Here is a 22,947-nt window from a genome sequence, read left to right on the forward strand (position 1 = left end):
TGGGTCTCCTGCCATAGCGTTTCATTTCATTCAAATGTCGACGGAAAGTTTGCGCTGCCACTGAAGCACCCTGAGCCTGCAGGACAGCTTGAATTTTTTCGTAACTTGATTGAGGCTGCTTATCCATCATCCGGACTATCCTGCGTTTCAACCTTTTCTTCAGTTTTTCTCTGCCGCCCACATCCAGGGAGATTAGCTACAGTGCCATGGGTTGTAAACTTCTTCATTTATGTTGTGCACTGTGAACAAAGGAACATCAAGATCTCTGGAGATGGACTTGTAACCTTGATATTGTTCAGCAATTTTGGTTCTCAAGTCCTCAGACAGTTCTCTTCTCATCTTTCTGTTCTCCATGCTTAGTGTGGCACACACAGACACACAATGCAAATATTGAGTCAAGTTCCCCCCTTTTTTCTGGTTTCATGTGTGATTTTCGTATTTCTCAATACCTGTTACTTGCCACAGGTGAGTTTGAACGAGCATCACATGCTTGAAACAAAGTTGTTTACCCACAATTTTGTAAAGGTGCCAACAGTTTTTTTTTTTTTTTTTGTGATGTTCCAATACACAAAAAGGAAATAAACATGTGTATAACAAAACATGTGTAATTGCAATAATTCTCTCGGAGAAATACTTCATTTTCTGGAACAATTTCAAGGGTGTCAACACTTTCAGCCATGACCACATATAGGCTACAGCTATACACTTGCTAAGAATGCTGAAGGTCTTTAAATTTCAGACGGTATGACAATGGGGGCTATCTCACTTCAGTGGAGATATCGCAGTACCTGGGATGCACTTGTGGGTATGAAGAATTCTCAATGGTATCAAATTAAGCTTTTATTCCACCATCGCGTTTTGGTGCCAGACTGGCACCTTTTATCAAGGTAAGAAACAATTTTTTTTTTTACTTTGAAAAAGGCACCAGTCCGGAGCTGAAATGCGTCAGTGGATTCTTCATTTCCTCAAGCGCAGCCCAGGTATAGTGATATCACCGCTGAAGTGAATTGCTATCTGGAAGATCTTCTCCAGCTATGGGGCTGCAGCTGTGCATTCTAAGATCAGACCTCAGCAATGGGGGTTATCTGTGTCATTTTTAACCCTTTGTTTATAAAATAAGCCATTATGCCAATGTGAACAGAACCTGAGGCATGCTATGAATGTGCTAAAATGTGAAGGTCTTTGTAATGGCAGATGATTTTCATTTGCTGCCTTTACTTTCTGCTTGCATCTTTGCCTTCTGACATATTCAATGAAGCTAATAAGTTGTTAAAAGGAGCTTCAAGAACAAATAAATGAACAAGTAATATATTATTAATAGAAGAGAGATAACAGCTGAATGTAACATAATTTTATGTAACCTTAGAATAATTTGGTTTGCTTTTTTCTAAATGCAGCTCGAGTCAGAGAAAAGTCAGCTTCAAGCTATAGAAGAAGAGCACAAAAAGCTATTGGCACGTCTAGAGGAAGAACGCGGCAAAAACAAACATGTTGTACTAATCCTAGTTAAAGAGTGTAAACTTTTGTCTAACAAACTTATGGAAGAGGCTCAAAAGTTTGATGATGTAATGTCAAAACTAGAATTGGAAAAGAAAAAGAGTTCTGAGCTAGAAGAAGCCTTAGCTACTGAAAAACAGATCAGGTCTCAAATGGAAGCACAGATGGAGGCTCAAATTGAAAAACAAGTTTCTGAATTTGATACGGAAAGAGAGCATCTCCATGCCAAGCTCTCACAAGAAGAAGCACACACCAAAGAACTGCAAGATGAAATAGACAGAATGAAGAAAATGATTGAGCAGCTGAAAATGTCTAGAGAAGAAGATAAAACCAATATATCTCTTTGCAAAAATAAAGATAAGCACACTCTATCTGTGGGATCTGGATCACGTTCTGTTTCTTGCCAGACATCAATTGTAGATGGTGACTCTGAAAGTATAAAGAAGTCTCCTTTGACTATACCAGCCAAGCCATCAATAGTTAATCATGTCATAGCAAGCAATGCAAAGGGAAATGTTTGTACAAATTCTGCATTTACAAAACATGTTACGGATAGACATACTGTCCAAAATGATTCATTAACAGGTCTTCCTACAAACCATGGAGTATCTTCATTTTTAAGCCGCACAGAAGAGAATGGCTGCTCATCGGAACAGACTAGCAGTTCCTCTGCCCACCCTAACATTCCATTTTGCACCACACCAGCTTCTCCAAGCTACCTGTCTCAGTCTATGCAGAGTTTACATACACCAAGTTCTTTCACAACCGTAAACTCAGGTCTTAGTCCTCGTATTCAGGCTGCCAAGTTTAAGTTTCAGGCAAATGCCAATGAGCATGACCAAAATGGAAACACGACTCAAAATCTTCAAACAAGAGAATTATCCCCCAACAGCCGTGAAAATATGGTTGCAAAACAAATGGCTAGAAATACTGTGACCCAAGTCCTTTCTAGGTTTACTAGTCCTCAGGGGAATACCCAAATAAGACCTGGGTTCTCACATGCAATGGAAACTGGTACATATCCACCAGTTGCTGGACGAACTGGGCATCCATCGTTTGCACTTAAAACATCTTCAGTTTCAAGAGTTGATCGAGGAAATCCACCACCTATTCCTCCAAAAAAGCCTGGACTTTCCCAGACTCCATCTACACCACATCCTCCATTAAAGACTCCATCAAATGTTGGGGTGAAAAATGAGCATAAACCCATTACATCTGCTCCTACCACTTCAGCACACGGATTCAGGGTAAACGAGGAAACTGTATCTAAGTCTTCACCTCAGCTGCCACCAAAACCATCTATAGATATACCTGTGGCATCTGCAGGCTGTGTCATACCAGCCATAGGCACATCACAGGTGGGTGCTTGGCCTTCCCAGTCCCCTGGATGGACCGAACCTGCATGTTCAGAAAGTTCCCTTGTCATTCCCACAACCATTGCCTGTAACTCCTCCATACACCCTGTTAGTGCCTCATCCTGTAGACCATGTGATTCAGACAGCCTCCTGGTAACAGCATCAGGTAATGGGATATCAGCTTTACACTATTTACTCTGCCAAATGTATCAGTCTTTGATTACTTGTTTCTTACCTTTCATTCTTCAGATAAGTCTCTATAGCGCATTGTATTTTCCTTTCATACATGGGGTATGAGAATCTGTTTTATTACCATATCAGTTTAATATGCACATTCTTCTCCCAACTGGTTTTAGAGATTGCATCAGAATTGGCTTAGTGCATTCAGAATATTTCTTACAATTCAAATTCTATATGATACTATATTTTAGGTAAAATATATATATGGTGTTTCAGTGTTACTCGTGAGCTTTATACATAGAAGAATAAAATTATAGCATTAACAGCATTGATGACTGCATGCCAGATACTGGTTCGTTTTGGAGGACATTTATAACCTATATAATAGACAATTGGAAATAAGGATATTTATACTATGGATCATGGCCTCAGTTGTAATTTAGGCTCATACAGATTTGTTGTATTGATGTAGCTGTCTATTTCCATTAGGTAGTGGTACATGTAATTTTTACAAAACTTTACTCAACCATATGTAAGGTTCACCTTCATACTCAACAGTGCTAGCTTACTTATAAAAGCAGGACTTTTCTGGAAGGTACATACTTGGCAGTTATAAATCCCCTCAACTGTAGTTAAATAGAGGGGTTCTATCAAGTCCTTGACTGTATATATTTTGTGACACTCTTAATTGCTTTCAAGTAGCCCAGATGAAGAATCCCAATGACATGGTGGCAGACTCTGTTTAAGTATGGATGAGCTGCTCATGAACATTTAAGCGACATATAAATTGTGTTTGGACTAAAGTTGCCTTTTCTTCTTATTCCTAGATTTGCCATTTTCCATCAAACAGTCTTGGCTTACTGTGCTCTGCACTTGTTCATGCAGTTTTGAAAAAAGCAGAACATTCTGCCAATTAGGAGGCCCAGCTTCACATAAAAATTCACAAGCGTTTGCCTTGATAGAAGTTAGGTCAGTAACTGTAACCACTTTTTTAATGTAATATTGCCAAAACTGAGTTTATCGGAGACTCTGTGGAGCCTCATGTCATAATAGTATTTCTCCTCTGTTTGCTTAGGATTGTGTTTTATCGCACTTCTTAGACCTGTAACTGTTAACAGCTCTATATTTCAAGGGGTTCTACAGATTTATGAATTTATTCTTTATTCAGCCTAGCTCTGAATGTGCTTTCAGATTGTAATTTACATCATGTTGGAATACTGACCTCGATCTTAGAACTGATGGAGTGTTGCTGTAAGGTTGCCTCATTTTTATATACACTCCCAACTTCATAAGTCTTCAGAACCACTTCTAATGGGAGGTAAAATGTTTACAAGAACCATCAAACCTAGAATACTAGTTGGCCTGTAAAGAGCTACTAACAAAATACCAATCTATTGAACAGTTCTATAACATGCAAAAACATCTCAAGTGATGGGATGTTTATAAGGTCATGGCCATTTCACATATGGTGACTCCTTCATCTGGCCAGAAGATGAAACAATCGTGGCCTCATTGCTAGGGATGAGCGGACCTGTAGAAGTTCATGTTCGTCGGGTTTGGCCGGTCTTGAATACAAAGTTCAAAAGTCAATGGGGATGCGGATTTTGGTGCTGTAAAATGGTCGTATTAAGGGATAGGGGGCTGCAAAAATGAAGCAAAATGAGGGTAAGAGCAGGACAATTGCCGTGCAAACAAATGTGGATAGGAAAATGTCTTTTTAAAGTAACATACTTAAAGTAACATATAATAAAAAATAATCTTGAACCATGAGGCGGAGGTCCAAGTGGAGGAGTCATCCCAGCCCTCATTACCTGTATGAACTAGCATCATTGCGGGCATTTTGAACAGACATCCGTGTTGGAGCATTAATTTTTATATCGGCCTCCTGAGGAACCAAGAATGGAGAAATGCATTGAGGCTAGGATTAGATGCTAAAACCATGGGACATCTGTCTTAACATCATCTGTCTTCATCTGAGATATGTCTCCCAGTGATTATAACATCACTATCATGTGATTTTTATATATATACTTCATCTGTGATAGGTTGCATTGGATTGTGATGCACCAAACTGTATAGCTTCAGGGCTATGCAAGGCTAGTGAGGGAGAGCCACTGTGGAACGGGGGTGCCATATCGTCAACTTTAACTAGGGTGCCAACCTCCACTGGTAGGTAGGAATCGAGGTCTAGATTTGTTAGACTCAGGGCTTGGATAGTCTATTTATGTGTCCTGTTATACTTGGTCTCTAACTTTAGAGACTTATGGGAGACTTACTCGTTTTGTTTTTATGTATGCACATTGTCACTTTGTACACCTTTTGTTGCTTTTTTATCTTGGAGCAGAGAATTATTTGGGAGTTATAATCTAGAATGGAAAAGGGTGATAATCAGATAAATACAAGAGGCTGATCATTTGCAGGTATATAGATATAATTTCTAGTGAGAACCGTATTTATTCACCCTATATAGGTATTAGGCGGTTTACCAGTGCTTTGAGTGTGTTCACATATGGGATATTTGTATGTTTTGTCTGCTTTTTGGCATTTATTATAAAATGTTGTTGTTTTTTTGAGGCTACATGTTAGCATATTCGAAGAGTACAAGCATCTAGTAGAATCAGATAATCTTAATGGAGCTGGCTACTTTATAGTTAATATTAACAAATGTTTGTTAAACTAGAGACCTATCAACTTACTAAAATGACACTTTTACAAAGTCTGTTTTTTCTGACTTTTTGGAAAGTATCCATGTTTCGTATTATCAATACCATGCCCTCTCGCTCGGCCCACCTTCTTCCCATCTACACAGATCTCACAACCTTAAGATAGCTTCTTATGGAGCAATGTGCACTTGTGCCATTAGTAATGTAACGTAGGTGAAGTGTGCTTCAGCAGAAGTGGCTGGCTATGTGTCTGGTGAAAGCATTTTCAACTTGACTTTTAGTATTTATGCCATCCATCACATTCAGGCCGCAAAAACAGGCTGCCTTAGAGCCTGCCACAATCCACTGTTTGATATGGCTTTACTTGCGTAAGGATTGTCCGGTGTTTAGGTAGGACATTTAGGTTCTATCCACATGTGGCAGAAATTTCTGAAACTGTTCTGTTAATCTCAATAGCTATTACAGAAGTTCATATCATAGTTGCCAAAGGATTCAAACAGAGGTGGACTGACATCTGTCTGAGATGGTTTAGTGAATCCTGCATTGAGCAAGAGGTTGGACACAATGACCCTGGAGGTCCCTTCCAACTCGAACATCCTATGATTCTATGATCTAGATATTTCAGAAACAATCTCATAAAATTTGGGATGTCCATGACAGAAATGGGACTAATTTTATATAAAACCTGTTGATAAATAGGTAATCCTGTACAAATTTGAAGCGTTCTTGACAGGATTGGGGGCATTCTTGGGCAAGAATTGTAACAGGACTTAAATGTCCATACATTTCCAACATCAGTGTTGGTAAGTATGCCATGTGCTTGCTGCCAAAACAGCCCCAGACGTATAGAACTAATGATTTTCATCTCTCCTGGTTCTTAACCTTTGCAGCATAATCAAGTTATTTGTGGCCAGTGGGAACTCTCTTGATGATAGAGCCCAATATTACTTAACTGTTTTGTAAAGTCACATAATAAGTTTTCTTATACACACATATTCTAAACTTGTTAGTAGCTCTTTAAGAATGTATTTTAGGTATTGGTCCTTTTCGATTTTTAAAAAAAGTGTATAACAGCAAGAAAAGGGCGACCAACACTCCTTTATATCTATCTTTTTTTCCGTTTTGGCAAATTGCAATAACTATCAAAGACATGCAGCCGTTTTTACTATAGTTTGCTTTTAAATGACTCATTTTTTATGATTTCCAGCATGATGCATTTAAGTTATTGGTTAATTTTAAGTTCATAGATTTTCATACCCCATGATATTTATTTTGTATTAAACTGCAATTATTTTTCTTCAAATTGTGAAATCACTGTCTTCACCTCCTTGAGATGCAATAATTTTTCCAATGAATGGGATTTGGCTTGGAATTAGGGCAAAAAGATTAAAATATTGATTTTGGCTCTCAAATTAACCATCTCCACATTCTGAAGCTGATGCCAGAAGCTGTTCTTCTGTCTTTACTCCCTTTTCCATTACTGCATGTTTTTCCGGCTTAAGCAAATGCTTCACTCGTTGGCTTCTTTTGTATGACACATTTTTCTTTTGCTTCTTAAATAATTTGTTCCTTTCTTGAAAAGTATGTTAAATGGTAAGAAAAATTTTGCCAGTATGTCAAAATTTATTTTGTGTGTTGCATTCATGTTTTTGCTGTTTTCCCCAACAGACCATAAACCATGCAACCAGTAATGTATACAGTGTTAAATTTCTCATCCTATATCATTATGATAAACTTTGCTTTTGTTTGTTTTCCCAGTCTTTTGACAGTGGCAGAGTTAACAAAATGTTAAGAGGTCTCTTTAGCAAACTAACTGGATTTCACCAAATTCCCTATAAAACGTTTAAAATGGGTTAATGGGCTAGATTTACTAAACGGACACAAATTTTGTTACATTGTTAAATTTATCAACTCATTGAAACTTAAAGGGAACCTGTAATGTCCAGGAACACTATTCACCTGCAAACATAGTTTTAATCTGCAAGTAAATAGCGTTAAAATCATGCCTGCCTTACTTGCCGAAGCAGCGGCTACAGGGAGAAAACAAAGTTATATTCTCCTTGAGGCCACTTGTTTCCTTATATGGGCTCCTGTGGTGAGGAGCCAATATAATCACCACTCATAAACATAACATGAACATAATCACTCCCTCGCACTTTGACATCTGCTCTGCACACACACGCCACCACACGTGTTGCAGAGCTGGCTTTGACTGGAAATGAGCAGCTGCAGGGAGGATATAAGTTCATTTTCTTACTAGTGCCGCTGCTCCAGTAAGGCAGGCAGACATGATTTTAACACTATTTTCCTGCAGATTAATATTATATCTGCAGGTATTGACATGACAGATTCCTTTACCATTTCACACAGATAGATTTGACGTGTCAGCTGTAAATTTGTCATACACTTTAATAAACTTGTTTACCCTTTTGTGTATACAAAGCCAACAGACCTTCCAGCATTAATGCAGCAGTGTATGGTTTTTCAAAAATTGCTATCTTAAAAGTAGCTATACACGTTAGATAGAAATAAGTTGATAGTTGAACAATCATTGAATGAGCGATAACTTACAATCATTATTCTGACACCATTACAATTGGCCATTCATGTTCATGCACATCAGTCAATGGACAAACGATTTTCATCTAAATGTTCTATTAACTCTTTTTACTGAAAGATCGCTTATTGACCAGCGACTACCACATGAAAACGGACTGTCGAGATGATGACAGTCCATTCGTTAGTTTAAAATATTGTTTATGATCAATTTTACTTAACTAATTGTCATTGTGGTTGAAATCATCTTTCAACTTCAAACTAATGTCTGTGGGCACCTTTAGGTATCCATAGTCATTATTAAGCTTCCATACAATCAAGAAGCCCTCACAGTGAATCCAGATATCTAAAAGAAATGGCTTACAGGTTTTGAAGGTCTACCCCAACTTCTGCCATGATATTGGAAGATCTGCCATTGTTCACTAAATGAGATGCATAAAGTTAATGAAGTAATTCCCATTCACACCACTGTAAATGCCTGGTGTTTTGAGGGTGTGCTATTTAGAGGGATTGTCCACTAATCAGAATACTCTGTGTTTACCCCAGTAAAATAATAACACTTGTACTCCCCTCCGGTGCCGTGCCGCTCCAGTGGTGTCTGTACTGGGTCTCCCGGGGCTCACGTGACATTGTGATAGTGCTGCCAATCAGTTCTGGGTTCACTTTTCCCTTCTTCAGACAGATACATCTGGAGGAAGTGAGAGGAGCTGACACTCTTTTCCTCCTCTGTCTGGAGAGGAAAGTTAAGGCAGTGCTGATCGGCCACAGGGATCGTGTGACATAACAATGTCACTCTTTCTCTGGGACAGCCAGTGCCAATACCACTAGAAAGGCGCTGGCACCAGGTGTGTATAGGTGTTATTATTTTACTGTGGGATACGTAGGGATTCAGAAGGGGTTGTCCGAGTAGTGGACAACCCCTTTAAAGGTATGTTCCCACAAAGTTTTTGGTGTGGATTTTTTCCACGATGATAATAGTGCATGGAAAACAAATATTTTGCCACCAAAAAGTCACTTGAAATCGAATACTATACGGTCATATGAAAATTAGGACATGCATTGAAGGGTTACTAAAGTAAGAATAAATTACCACTTATCTAGTATGTGATAACTACTAGATTAGTGGGGGTCTGAACACTGAGATTATGGCACTGCCAGAGATTGCGGTGTGTTGTTCCCTGTTCTGGCGATCAGTGGAGTCTCATCGGTTAGATTTCCACCAATCTTAACAATTATCACTTATTCTGTGCGTAGGTAAAAACTTGTTTTTGCTATAATATTCTTCATAACAATATCCTGCATGAAATCTTATTGATATTAGTTCTGAATATAGTCGTGTGCACGAAGCCTTAGGCTGTGTTGGAAAACGACAGTGATAGTAAAAATTACACGCATGCAAATATTATATGTATAACATTTCAAGACAAATATAGCAAAAGAAAAGGGGTGGGGGGAATGTACAGGTAGCTGAAGTTAATTGTGCTCAACCTGAATGATAATCTAAGGTGTAGACTAACAAAGCTCTGTGTAGCCCCAGCATCAAAACCATGAGGATTTTTAGTGCAGCGGCAGTTTTTCCCGTTCATGTCTATTGGCCATGTAGTTCTGTCTAGTAAATGTAGCCCAGAGACCAAAAAGCCTGTGGTTTACTTGAAAAGGTTTATATTTCCCAAAATCATCTTAATTCAGTATTTAAAACCATAGTTATCTACCTAAACCGCAATTACATTAACATTTCTGTAAATCTAATCATACCTCTCTTTTGTATAAAAAAAAGAAATCATATCATTGCTAATAAAGTCCAGATCCTGTTGTTTTAATTAACCTGCATTATTTCCTGATACTTATATCTCTATTCCCCTTATCATCTATTACTTTGACTCACAGGCTGGTCACCCTCCTTAACTTCTTTGTTAACAAGTGGTGGTCCTGTTCCCCTGGGAGACAGGTCCACCCTTCTTCACCAAGCTGCTGCCCAGGGAAACGTCACTTTATTGTCAATGCTGCTTAATGAAGAAGGACTGGATCTAAATAACTTATCTAAAGATGGCCATACTGCCTTGTATTCTGCTGCTATCAATGGACATACAGGTAAAGTGTGTTATGCTACCTAGATATACAAATTTTGTTTCATTTCTTTAGAATAAAGTTAATTTACACTGGTTTCATTTTTATTCTAGATTTTAAGAGGGAAATAATGACAATTTGAGCTCAGCTTTCATTGCCAGTGTGTCAATACTGGCAATGAAACAGACCCTATATATTGGATCCAGGGGATAGGTGCTATTTAATATATTAATCAACCCAGTCCAGCGTTCATAGAATTGGACTTAAAGTAATACTAGTAGTGGACAGACTTTTCTAAAAGATCTAAAATGCTCAAATAAAATAAAAAAGACACACATACTCACCTTCCAAACCAGTGCCACTCCTCCAATGTCAGCGCTGTGTCTCCCGTCGGATTTGTGACATTATGTAGACGATCGGTGGCCACTGATCGGCTCCAGCCTTCACTATTCCATTGGAGCGGTTGTGAGCTCTGATGGAATAATGAAAAGCTTCAGCTGGTTAGTGGCCACTGATTAAGAGGATCCAGTTAAGAAAGGGTTGCCCAAAAGTGGCCAACCCTTTTAAGATGTCCAAAGACATGGGTTAGCTGTCAGACAATCAAATCTCTCCAATTTTTTTATACACATTAATGTTCTGCTTACCTAAGCATTTATGCTTTTTTTTTAGTGATAAAATTGCTGCCAGACTCCTCAAGCAGTGACTTATCCATCCAGAGAACATTTTAAATGTAAAATGCTCAATCCATCTTTTCTGTTGGAGGGTAGTTGAGAGGCTATTGTACATATCAGACAGGGATTGGTAGGCCCCCCTTTAATATTGGATAGTCAGTGTATCCGGCAGAAATCCATGGCCTGAGCGTGTGGGAGCACTAAAGCCCCCCATACACAATAGATGGCAGTCAACCGACTGTTGCTGTTGATGATTTGGCTGATCATTCTGCTGGCAGCTATGTCGCCCAACTCCTTCATAAACAGACTCCTCTGGGAGCTGCTTATCTCGAGAAGAAAAGGATTCTCAGTCAGAAAGCAGACTTGCCAGATCCTTACCTCCCCCGACTTCATCTGTCTGGGAAGTCGGGAGGCCCCCAACTTGTCGTCTAACCCCGCCAATATTGATGATTTTAGCGACATTACAAAGGCACTGTTTGCCTTGTGCTCTTCGTTGTTTCACTGGGAAAAAAAAGTTGTCAATGCAGAGCTATTCTTTACTTAAACCTAACAATATCTACCATGGAGGCTCTGATACAAAGGTGATAGACAGAGCTACCAGAGCCTTATGATAATTTGGAACTGTGCTTAAAGGGAATCTGTCACCAGGAAAATGTGCTCCATTTTGCTGGTACCATGTTATAGAGCAGAGGGAACTGAGCAGATTGATATATAGTTTTGTGAGAAAAGTTTCAATATAATCTGTGTTTTAATCATTTCAACTTCTGCTATTTCCGGGATTTTCGGTCCAGTGGGCAGTCTTATCAGTGACTGACAGCTTTCTTTGTATAAGTGTGCATACAGATATAACTGTCAATCACTGATAAGACCGCCCACTGGGTCGAAAATGCGAGACAGAGTAGAGGATTAAATGATGAAAACACAGGTTATACTGAATCTTTTCTCACAAAACTATGTATCAATCTGCTCAGCTCCCCCTGCTCTATTACATGGTGCCTGCAGATTATCATGGTGGCAGGTTCTCTTTAAAGTTATTCACATATTTTACATTGTTGTCATATATATGTTATGTACTATATATATGTGTATGTATATACTTCTCCACATTGAAATTGCAAAACCAAGAAGGAAAAGTCGTAGGATTATGAAAATCACAGGATTGATAGACATGTCAATGATATACAAATAATGAGAAAATGGAGACATTTTCAAACCATCTCAATTTATTCAGCATCGAGCATGAGCACCACATGCAGAAATACATGCAATTACATGCCTTGGCATACTATCATTGAGGTTATTAATGGTATTCTAAGGAATGTTCTTCCACAATCAATGCTCTTGAGCACACAAATCATCAAGATCCGCTCCTGGCAGCTCCCTGTGCAATTGCGATACAATGATGTCCCAGATGTGTACGATTGGAGACAATTCTGGAGACACTGCAGGCCATGGTAGAATGTTTATGTCACGCAGACCGCTCACACTAGCATAAGCAACATGCTGCCTGGCGTTGTCTTGTTGAAAAACAACTACTGGGACACTTTGGAGAAATGGCTGTACCACTACCATATCGATGTAACGCTGAGCTGTTAGTGTATATGGAATGAAGACCAAAGACATAACTGCATAACTGCAGGGAGGCGGCTGTCAGTCACCATGACATCGGCAAGCACACCCCATAGACAAAGCAGCCTGGAAGAGGAAGAGCTGCTATGTTGACGTGAAGCAGCAGAATTGCTGAAAGGAGCGGTCTGTGATTGCTCTAAGTTGGTCCAGGCAGAACTGGCAGGTAGTTAGCAACTACCTGCCTGTCAGTTCTTATCCCAATAGAAAAAAATAAAATTGTCCCAGAAACCCCTTCAAGGCTATGTGCACACGATGCGGTTTTAATGCGTTTCTGCGGTGGTTTTTCCGCTGTGGAAACGCATTAAAACCGCTTGTTAATAGGTCTGCCCTGTATAGCATTAGTAATCCGCATGTGCTGTGCACATGATGCGGAAATTTCCGCTCCGGATTACCATTGCGGCAAAAACCGCAGCAGGACCATTTATTGCGCGATTCCGCTGCGGATTCGCGCCCATTGACTTGCATTGAATCGCAGCAAACCCACATGAATAATATCTATCCATTCGGATTTGCTGCGTTTAAATCACAGTCAATAGATGCAAATTTGCGGCGGAATCGCACTGCGGGTGGTACCCGGGTCGGGAGAGGAGGCTGCTACTCCTCTCATCTGACCACCGCTCTGGATGATAGCAGTGAGGGTGGCGTGGATGGGTGGAGCAGTAGTCTGCTCTTCCCAGCCCGCATGCCTGTGGTAGTAATAAAAGAAGTAGTAAAAGTAAAAAAAAACGCCTGTATACACTCACCTGTCCGGCGGCCCCCGGTGTCCTCCTGGTCCCCGGTGGCCAGCTCGCTCCCGGCAGTGTACTGCGCTGCCAGGACCTGCGCTGACATCAGCGATCACCTGATGGTCACGCGACCATCAGCTGATTGCTGACGCCGTTAATCGGCTGATTGGTCATGAGACTCACGATGCTCACCCTGGGGGGACCTAGTGGCTAACGAACCAGCTGTGAGATGTTATTTAATGGCCAGGGACCATGTTTGCCTAATGGCACCTTCCCAGGCTAAAATTAACAGCTCACAGCAGTCACATAATTTACATGAATAGAAATGCTAATGAAGATTTGGTGAATGGGACTAGCTGACACCCAGCTCTTTTGTTTAATGATGTCAAGGTGTCAATCAGACCTTTTCATGACCAAACTTTAATTAAAGTAAAGAAACACACAGACAGTGTAAACACTTTATTTGAAACACAACAAATTCTTTAATCATTTAAATGAACCAATATACTCACCCCAGTTCTTATGGTAATCCAAGGGCTTACGCAATGTCCTACCAAATAACTTTATTTAGCTCCAAAAAGAATTTATTGATGTACAAAAACGCTTAAAAAAAAGTGTCAAAAACGCATGCGTTTTTTTCTGCCAGGGAGAGGCAAAAACGCTCAGGAAATTTCTGCTTGAAATCCTGAACGTGTGCACATACCCTAAAATGTATCAATGTTGTGATTTCCCTAACTCCGTAACGTTGAAGCATGTGCGTATGTATGTGTATATAATATGTGTGTATAATATACAGTACTGTGAAAAAACTTTAGGCAGTTAGGGAAAATATAAAGCAAAGTAAGAATGTTTTTGAAAACAAAAATGTCTATTTTTATTAGTTAAAGCATAAAGTGAATTTGCAAAAGAGAAATTTAAATCAAATCAATATTTGATATGACTACTTTTTGCCTTTAAATCGGCATCAATTCTTCTAGGTACACTTGTACACAGTTTTTGAAGTAACTCGGCAGGGAGATTGCTCAAAACATCTCGGAGAACTAACCACAGATCTTCTGTGGATGTAGGCCTGTGCAAATACTTCTCTCTTCATGTAATCACAGACAAACTTGATATTGTGATCAGTTCCATGGGGGCCATATCATCATTTCCAAGTTTCCTTCTTGTTTGCTGAAGATAGTTCTTAATGACATTGGTTGTATTTTGGTTCTTAATGACATTGGTTGGGGTCTTAGGCCTGCTTTAGAAGAAGCCAATCAGTCACCTCCCTGATGGTAGTGAATGATAGATAAGTATCTGTATTACTCATCATTGTGGGCACCATTAATCCTGGCAAAATCTCCAACACCATTTGCTGAAATATGGCTCCAAACTTGCAAGGAACCTCCACCATGCTTCACTGTTGCCTGCAGTCAATCATTATTGTACCGCTCTCCAGCCCTTTGTCGAACTAACTGCCTTTTGTTGCATTGTTTCCCTTGTCGACTACAGCATCTACGCTACGATCCTCTAAGTTGATCTGTTCTTGTTGCTTCTCCAAAAGAGATTTAATTGGCCTTCTTAAAACCCCAGTCTGTTATAATTGGTTTCTGATACACCTGACTATAATCATACAAAATCCCTCATATTGTGCAAGTGTGCCTAGAAGAAATTATTTTTAGATTTCTCTTTTGTTCGTTCACTTTGTATTTTGCTAACTAATAAACATAAACTATTAACACTTCAATTTATGAAAGCATCCTAACTTTGCAGCATTTTCTCCACTCCTGTACTTTGTACTGCATGTCTACAAATAAATGTGTGTGTATGTCTATCTATCTATCTATCTATCTATCTATCTATCTATCTATCTATCTATCTATCTATCTATCTATCTATCTATCTATCCATCTAGATAGTTAGATACACATATTCTTTCTTGCAAAGGTCATTTAGTGCATATACTGTTCCCATATTGTTTATTGCACGGATCGTACAATCATCCTCTTTATCTACCCCCACAACACATTTCTTCGGCGTCGTTTCATTCTTTTTGCACCCTCATGCTCTATTTTTGTTCTCTTGCAGACTGTGTAAAGTTGCTGCTGACGTCAGGAGCACGAGTAGATGCTACTGTTTCAAATGGCTTTACTGCCTTATGCACAGCAGCTGCTCAGGGACATTCAAAGTAAGTAGCAGATCATTGTGCAAGTGTAACCTTAATTGTCTATATAGGTCTGTACAAAATGTTTACTCAAGCTAAAATTAGGCATATAGCTTACTAACATAGAGCTAAAACCCAAGGTAACCGTAAGGTTATTAACCCCTTTACCCCCCAGGATGGTTTGCACGTTAATTACCAGGCCAATTTTCACAATTCTGACCACTGTCACTTTATGAGGTAATTACTCTGAAACGCTTCAACGTTCTGCCTCTGACATTGTTTTTTTCGTGACATATTGTACTTCATGATAGTGGTAAAATTTCTTCGATATCAATTGCGTTTATTTGTGAAAAAATTAGAAATTTGACAAATTTCACAATTTTCAAAATTTTAATTTTTATTCTGTTAAATCAGAGAGATATGTTACACAAAATAGTTAATAAATAACATTTCCCACATGTCCACTTTACATCCGCACAATTTTGGAACCAAATTTTTTTTTTATTAGGGAGCTATAAGGGTTAAAAGTTGATTAACGATTTCTCATTTTTCCAGCAAAATTTACAAAACCATTTTTTTAGAGACCACATCACATTTGAAGTGACTTTGAGGGGCCTTTATGACAGAAAATACCCAAAAGTGACACCATTATAAAAACTGCACCCCTCAAGGTGCTCAAAACCACACTCAAGAAGTTTATTAACCCTTCACGTGGTTCACAGGAATTTTTGGAATGGGGAAGAAAAAAATGAACATTTAACTTTTTTCACAAAAATATTACTTTAGACCCCAATTTTTTTATTTTTGCAGGGGTAACCGGAAAAAATGGACCCCAAAATTTGTTGTGCAATTTCCCCTAAGCACGCAGATACTCCATATTTGGGGAAAAACACTGTTTGGGCGCACGGCAGGACTCAAAAGGGAAGGAGCGCCATTTGACTTTTTGAATGTAAAATTTGCTTGAATAATTAGCGGATGCCATATTGTGTTTGGAGAGCCCCTGATGTGCCTAAACAGTGGAAACCCCCCACAAGTGACACCATTTTGGAAACTAGACCCCTCAGGGAACTTATCTAGATGTATGGTGAGCACCTTGAACCCCCCAGGTGCTTCACAGATGTTTATAACATGGAGCCGTGAAAATAAAATTTTCACATTTTTCCCACAAAAATGTTTTTCAGCCCCCAGTTTTGCATTTTCATAAGGGTAACCATGCAACTTGTTCTGCAATCTCTCCTGAGTATGCCGATACCCCATATGGGGGGAAAAAATACTGCTTGGGCATACGTCAGGGTTCGGAAGGGAAGGAGCTCTATTTGACTTTTTGAATGTAAAATTTGCTTGAATAATTAGCGGATGTGCCCCTGATATGCCTAAACAGTGGAACACCCCACAAGTGATACCATTTTGGAAACTAGACCCCTCAAGGAACTTATCTAGATGTGTGGTGAGCACCCTTAACCCCCAGGTGCTTCACAGAAGTTTAGAACATGAAGCCGTGAAAGTAAAAAAATCCAACTTTTTCCACAAAAATTATGTTTTAGCCCCAAATGGTTTAGTTTCACAAGGGTAAGAGGAGAAAATGGAACCTAAAAACTGTTGTGCAATTTCTCCTGAGTACGCCAATACCCTATATGTGGGGAAAATACACTGTTTGGGCGCACGTCAGGGATCAGAAGGAAAGGAGTACTGTGTGACTTTTTGAACGCAAAATTGTCTGGAATCAAGAGCGGACGCCATGTCGCATTTCGGGAGCCCCTGATGTGCCTAAATAGTGGAAACCCCCCACAACTGACTCCATTTTGGAAACTAGACCCCTCAAGGATTTTATCAAGGGGTATAGTGTACATTTTGAACCCAGAGGTATGACAGAATTTGATAACATTAGATCATCATATTGAATAAGTTGTCATTAGTGCTCGCTACTTGAGTTTGCATCGGGTACTCAGGTATGCACCATGTATCACGGCTGCTCGAGTGACATGCTTGAGTTCCTGCCCCGCATGTTTCACAGTTGGTTAGACACCCAAAAAAAACATGCGGAGATCGCTTGTGCATGGCAGGCAATCCCAGCAACGTTTTTTTTGGCCGCGAAGCATATGGGGCAGAGACTTGAGCATGTCACTCGAACACCCTCGATACTCACTGCATACCCGAGCACCCGATGCAAACTCAAGTAGCGAGCACTTGCGCTCAACAATGGTCGCCATATTGTCAACTTTTTTTTTTGTTTGTTTACTTTTGAAAAAATCTCAACCCTAACCCCAACCCTAATACAACCCCAACCCCAACTCTAACCCTAACCCAATCCTAACCTCAACCCTAATACAACCCTAACCCCAACCCTAATACAACCCTAACTCTAGCACAACCCTAACCCTAGAGTTTATTTTTTTACACCGTTCCTCGCGTGGTATAAGTGATTAGGCGACTTTATTCTTCGGGTCGGTGCGATTACAGCGATGCCAGATTCATATTGGGTTTTTATGATTGACAGCTGTCACACACTAAAAGACGCTTTTTTTGAAAAGACTAGTTTTTGCATCGCCATATTTTGAGAGCTATAATTTTTCCATATTTTGGCCGACAGAGTCATGTGACGGCTTGTTTTTTGCGGGACAAGTTGATGTTTTTATTGGTGCCATTTTCGGGCATGTGACATTTTTTGATTGCTTTCTTTTCTGATTTTTGGGAGGCAGAATAAACAAAAACCAGCAATTCAGGAATTGTTTTTTTTTGGGGGGGTTTTATGCCATTCTGCGTGTGGTGAAATTGATAATGCAGCGTTATTGTTCGGGTCAGTACGTTTACAGCGGTACCACATTTTTATAGTTTTTTATGTTTTGGCACTTTTACACAATAAAAACTATTTTCTAGAAAAAAATTTTTTTTTCATCGATTTATTCTGAGAGCTATAACTTTTTTATTTTTCGGATGATGGAACTGTATGGCGTGTTTTTTGTGGGACAAGGTGACATTTTCAGCTGTACCGTTTTTATTTACATTCGTATTTTTGATCGTGTGTTGTTCCATTTTTTGTTTGGTGGTATGATGATAAAGCATCGTTTTTTTGCTTCGTTTTTTTTTTTTTTTTTTTTTTTTTTTTTACCTTGTTCACTAAAGGGGTTAATTAGTGGGACAATTTTATAGGTCAGGTCGTTCCGGACGCGGCTATACCAAATATGTGTACTTTTATTGGTTTATTTTTTTTTTATAATAAATAAATATTGTGGGTTCAATATATTTTTATTTTTGGGGGATTATTTTTTTCTTTTTTTTTTTCTTTTTTTTTAAATATTTTAACAATATATATATATTTTTTTCTTTTTCACTTTTCTACTTTTTTTTTTGCTCTTACACTTTGTCCCACTATGGGACTTTCACTTTTTTCAGCCTGATTGGCTGCATGGCATAGAGAGCAGCAGTGCCCTATGCCATGCAGCCTGTCAGCGCTGCGCACAGGGAGACATTACTTTGGTCATGCACTGCGCATGACCAAAGTAACGTCCTGCCTCCTGGTGACCCGGATGTTGTCATGACGACATCGGGTCGTCATGGCAACATCCGGAAGCCGCCACAGACATCGCTGGATGCTGGCAGGAGAGGTGAGTACAACGATCACCTCCCCTTGCCACCGCAATGCTGCGATCGACTTCGATCGCAGCATTGCGGGGGTTAATGTGCAGGGAGCGGTGCGGGACCGCTCCCTGCACATTGTCACAGCTGACACCCGGTGCTATCAGCTGACACCCGGCGGCGATCGCCCTGCACCGCTTGTGTGCGGGCGCGATTGCTGCTCGCGTAATAGTACGTAGCTGGCCCTATAGGCCCAGGGCGCAGCTACATATGTAGCACCCTGAGGATTCGGCTGCTACAGGGGTATTGCACCTCAACCCAGAGGTGTGATATTCCACTCCCGGGTAAGGATGGAGTGTGGACCTGAGCTCGGTAGGCTGCATGCACTACACACATCCCATTTCCGGGTGTCACGCTGTCTCCGTATACTGGAGGTAGGGGGCCTAAGCTGACCCTAAGCTGGGGCCCTGACTAATCCCTCAACCTGGAGGTACTGTTAAAGGTACAGAGGTCCAGGCCGCCAGCGTAACCCCTACCTCCTGAAGATCCCTGCACCACAGTAATCTAGTCCTGAGAAGGACCCCGATCACAACCAAAGGGAACAAGACATAATATGCCCAAACACAATACTTAGACGAACGAGACAGTACAAGGGATAAACCAAAACCACCTTGCATACAAACAACTACTCAACTACAACAGAGGGAAAACCAACGGGAAAGGAGATAAATGATAAAGCGAGGAAAGGGAAAAACACTTCCAAATACACTTATCTCAGCAACTCCAAACACCACGATCCGCTCTGTCAGTCTGAATGAAATTCTTTCACCGACACCTCCCAAACAGACCAGCAGGAATATGAAGGAGTCTCACTACAGAAGTATTGATTGCAGCTGGGCGAGGCTGGACCTCATCTAGCCCAGAGAGAGAGAGAATTAACTCCCTCACTGCCGAGAGACACAAAGCACCAACAAGTCAGCTGCGAGAAGTCAGGCTGTGTACTCGTGACGATCTTCGTGGCAACACACCCGTGACAGTACCCCCCCTTCTACGAGGGGCCTCCGGACCCTCAGGGCCAGGTTTATCCGGGTGAGTCGTGTGGAAGGCCCGAACTAATCGGTCTGCGTTAACATCCGACGCAGGAACCCACATCCTCTCCTCAGGACCATACCCCTTCCAATGAACCAGGTACTGAAGGGACCGGCGATTAAAGCGTGAATCAATGACCCTCGATACCTGGAACTCCAAGTTACCATTGACAACCACTGGAGGGGGAGGTAAAGGTGACGGTACCACCGGCGCCACATACCTCTTAAGCAATGATCTGTGAAACACGTTGTGAATTTTAAACGTAGGGGGGAGATCAAGACGGAATGCCACCGGATTAATAATAGAACTGATTCTGTACGGCCCAATGAACCTGGGACCCAATTTCCAGGAGGGAACCTTAAGTTTAATATTCCTGGTAGACAACCATACCCGATCGTTCACACTTGGGTCCGGACCAGACACTCTCCTCCTATCAGCCATACGTTTGTATCGGTTCCCCATAGTATTCAGATTCTTCAGCTCCCCTCTCCATACTGAAGCGAGTGATGAGGAAAATCGTTCCTCCTCAGGAACCCCCGAAGAGCCCCCCCTACTGAAAGTACAAAACTGGGGGTGAAAACCATATGCCCCAAAAAACGGGGACTTACCAGTGGACTCGCTCCGCCTATTATTAAGAGCAAACTCTGCCAGAGGTAAGAAAGAAGCCCAGTCCTCCTGGTTCTCTGACACAAAACACCGGAGATATGTCTCCAAGCTCTGGTTCATACGTTCCGTCTGACCATTGGTCTGAGGATGAAAAGCCGAAGAGAATGACAACTGCATCCCCCGCCGTGCACAAAACGCCTTCCAGAACTTAGACACAAACTGAGACCCCCGATCAGACACCACCTCGGAGGGTACCCCGTGAAGCCTCACAATCTCCCCAATGAACACCTGCGCAAGAGTTTTAGCATTAGGGAGAGCCGGAAGAGCGATAAAATGTGCCATCTTGCTGAACCTGTCCACTACAACGAGTATGACCGTTTTACCCGAAGACGGAGGGAGGTCCGTAATAAAGTCCATAGACAGATGAGTCCAAGGACGCTCCGGGATCTTCAAAGGTAAGAGGGCCCCAGACGGACGGGTATGTGAGGTCTTAGAGCGCGCACAAACCCCACAGGATGCGACAAAAAAGTTACCACCTCCTTATGTAAGTTAGGCCACCAAAACCGACGCGAGAGGAGATCCACAGTTGCTTTACTCCCCGGGTGTCCTGCAAAAACAGAGTTATGGTGTGCCTCGATCACCTTTTGTCGCAACTGATCTGGAACAAACAGTCTCCCTGGAGGTCCAACAGGGGCGTCCCCCTGAGCCTCCAATACCTCCTCCTCCAGCTCCGAGCATACTGCCGAAACCACCACCCCCTCCTGAAGGATAGGAATCGGGTCGTCCGTATTCCCGGCCCCCGGGAAACTACGAGATAAGGCATCCGCCTTTACATTTTTTGACCCAGGACGATATGTAACGACAAAATTAAACCTGGTAAAAAACAATGACCACCTAGCTTGTCTGGGATTCAGACGTTTCGCGGACTCCAGATATAGCAGGTTCTTGTGATCGGTGATGACGGTGACCGGATGAACTGCCCCCTCCAAAAAATGGCGCCACTCCTCAAAAGCTAACTTAATGGCCAAGAGTTCCCTATTGCCGACATCGTAATTCCTCTCAGCGGACGACAATTTTTTAGAGAAAAAGGCGCACGGATGCCACTTACCAGGGGACGAACCCTGTGACAATACTGCTCCCACCCCTACCTCGGAAGCGTCTACCTCTACAATGAATGGCTGAGACGCATCAGGTTGAATGAGTATGGGCGCCGAGGCAAAACATTTTTTCAAAGAGGAGAATGCTTGACAAGCCTTGTCAGACCACCTAGAAAAATCCGTCCCCTTTTTAGTCATGTCTGTGAGAGGCTTAACCATGGACGAGAAATTACGAATGAACTTCCGGTAATAATTAGCAAACCCCAGGAAACGTTGTAGTGCCTTAAGATTCTCTGGCCGATCCCACTCAAGAACTGCCCGCACTTTCCCAGGGTCCATACGAAAACCGGACGCTGAAACCAGGAAGCCTAAAAACTGGAGTTCCTGTACGGCGAACACACACTTTTCCCACTTGGCATACAGTTTATTATCCCGCAAGATCTGTAACACCTGCCTAACGTGCTCCTGATGAGACACCAGATCCGGCGAGTAAATTAAGATATCATCCAGATATATGACAACAAACTGTCCCACCAGGCGGCGAAAGATGTCATTAACAAAGTGTTGAAACACCGCCGGGGCATTAGTCAGACCGAATGGCATGACAAGGTTCTCATAATGCCCCTCCGGAGTGTTAAACGCCGTCTTCCACTCATCCCCCTCTTTCATCCTAATCAGATTGTACGCCCCCCTGAGATCCAACTTAGAGAACCATTTGGCGCCCACGATCTGATTAAAGAGATCGGGAATAAGTGGGAGCGGATACGGATCTCGGACCGTAATCCGATTAAGTTCACGGAAATCCAGGCAAGGGCGTAGGCCTCCATCTTTCTTCTTAACAAAGAAGAACCCCGCAGCCACCGGTGAAGATGAAGGTCTAATATGCCCCTTAGCCAGACTTTCTGAGATATAATCCTTCATGGCCTGCCTCTCAGGACCAGAAAGGTTATACAACCTAGCTTTAGGTAACTTGGCCTCAGGGAGCAGTTTTACAGAACAGTCATACACGCCATGAGGAGGTAGTTCCTGACACCCTTTCTCCGAGAATACATCCTCAAAGTCCGCCAGAAATGGAGGTAAGACCCAAGGAGTA

General features: G+C 41.3%; 1 protein-coding gene across 1 annotated transcript in view; it reads left to right on the plus strand.

The window, feature by feature from the left end:
- The window catches only part of CTTNBP2 (cortactin binding protein 2), a 148,859-nt gene that overhangs the window by 43,882 nt on the left and 82,030 nt on the right, over positions 1 to 22,947 (plus strand). The window contains exons 4-6 of the mRNA XM_073651904.1: positions 1,398 to 3,018; positions 10,139 to 10,342; positions 15,411 to 15,510. Of these exons, the coding sequence (XP_073508005.1) occupies positions 1,398 to 3,018; positions 10,139 to 10,342; positions 15,411 to 15,510 (1,925 nt within the window). The remainder of the gene's footprint in view (positions 1 to 1,397; positions 3,019 to 10,138; positions 10,343 to 15,410; positions 15,511 to 22,947) is intronic.

Source organism: Phyllobates terribilis, unplaced genomic scaffold (genome assembly GCF_046119375.1).
Source record: "Phyllobates terribilis strain yellow unplaced genomic scaffold, ASM4611937v1 Scaffold_11__3_contigs__length_659146591, whole genome shotgun sequence".
NCBI classification, from domain to species: Eukaryota; Metazoa; Chordata; class Amphibia; order Anura; family Dendrobatidae; genus Phyllobates; species Phyllobates terribilis.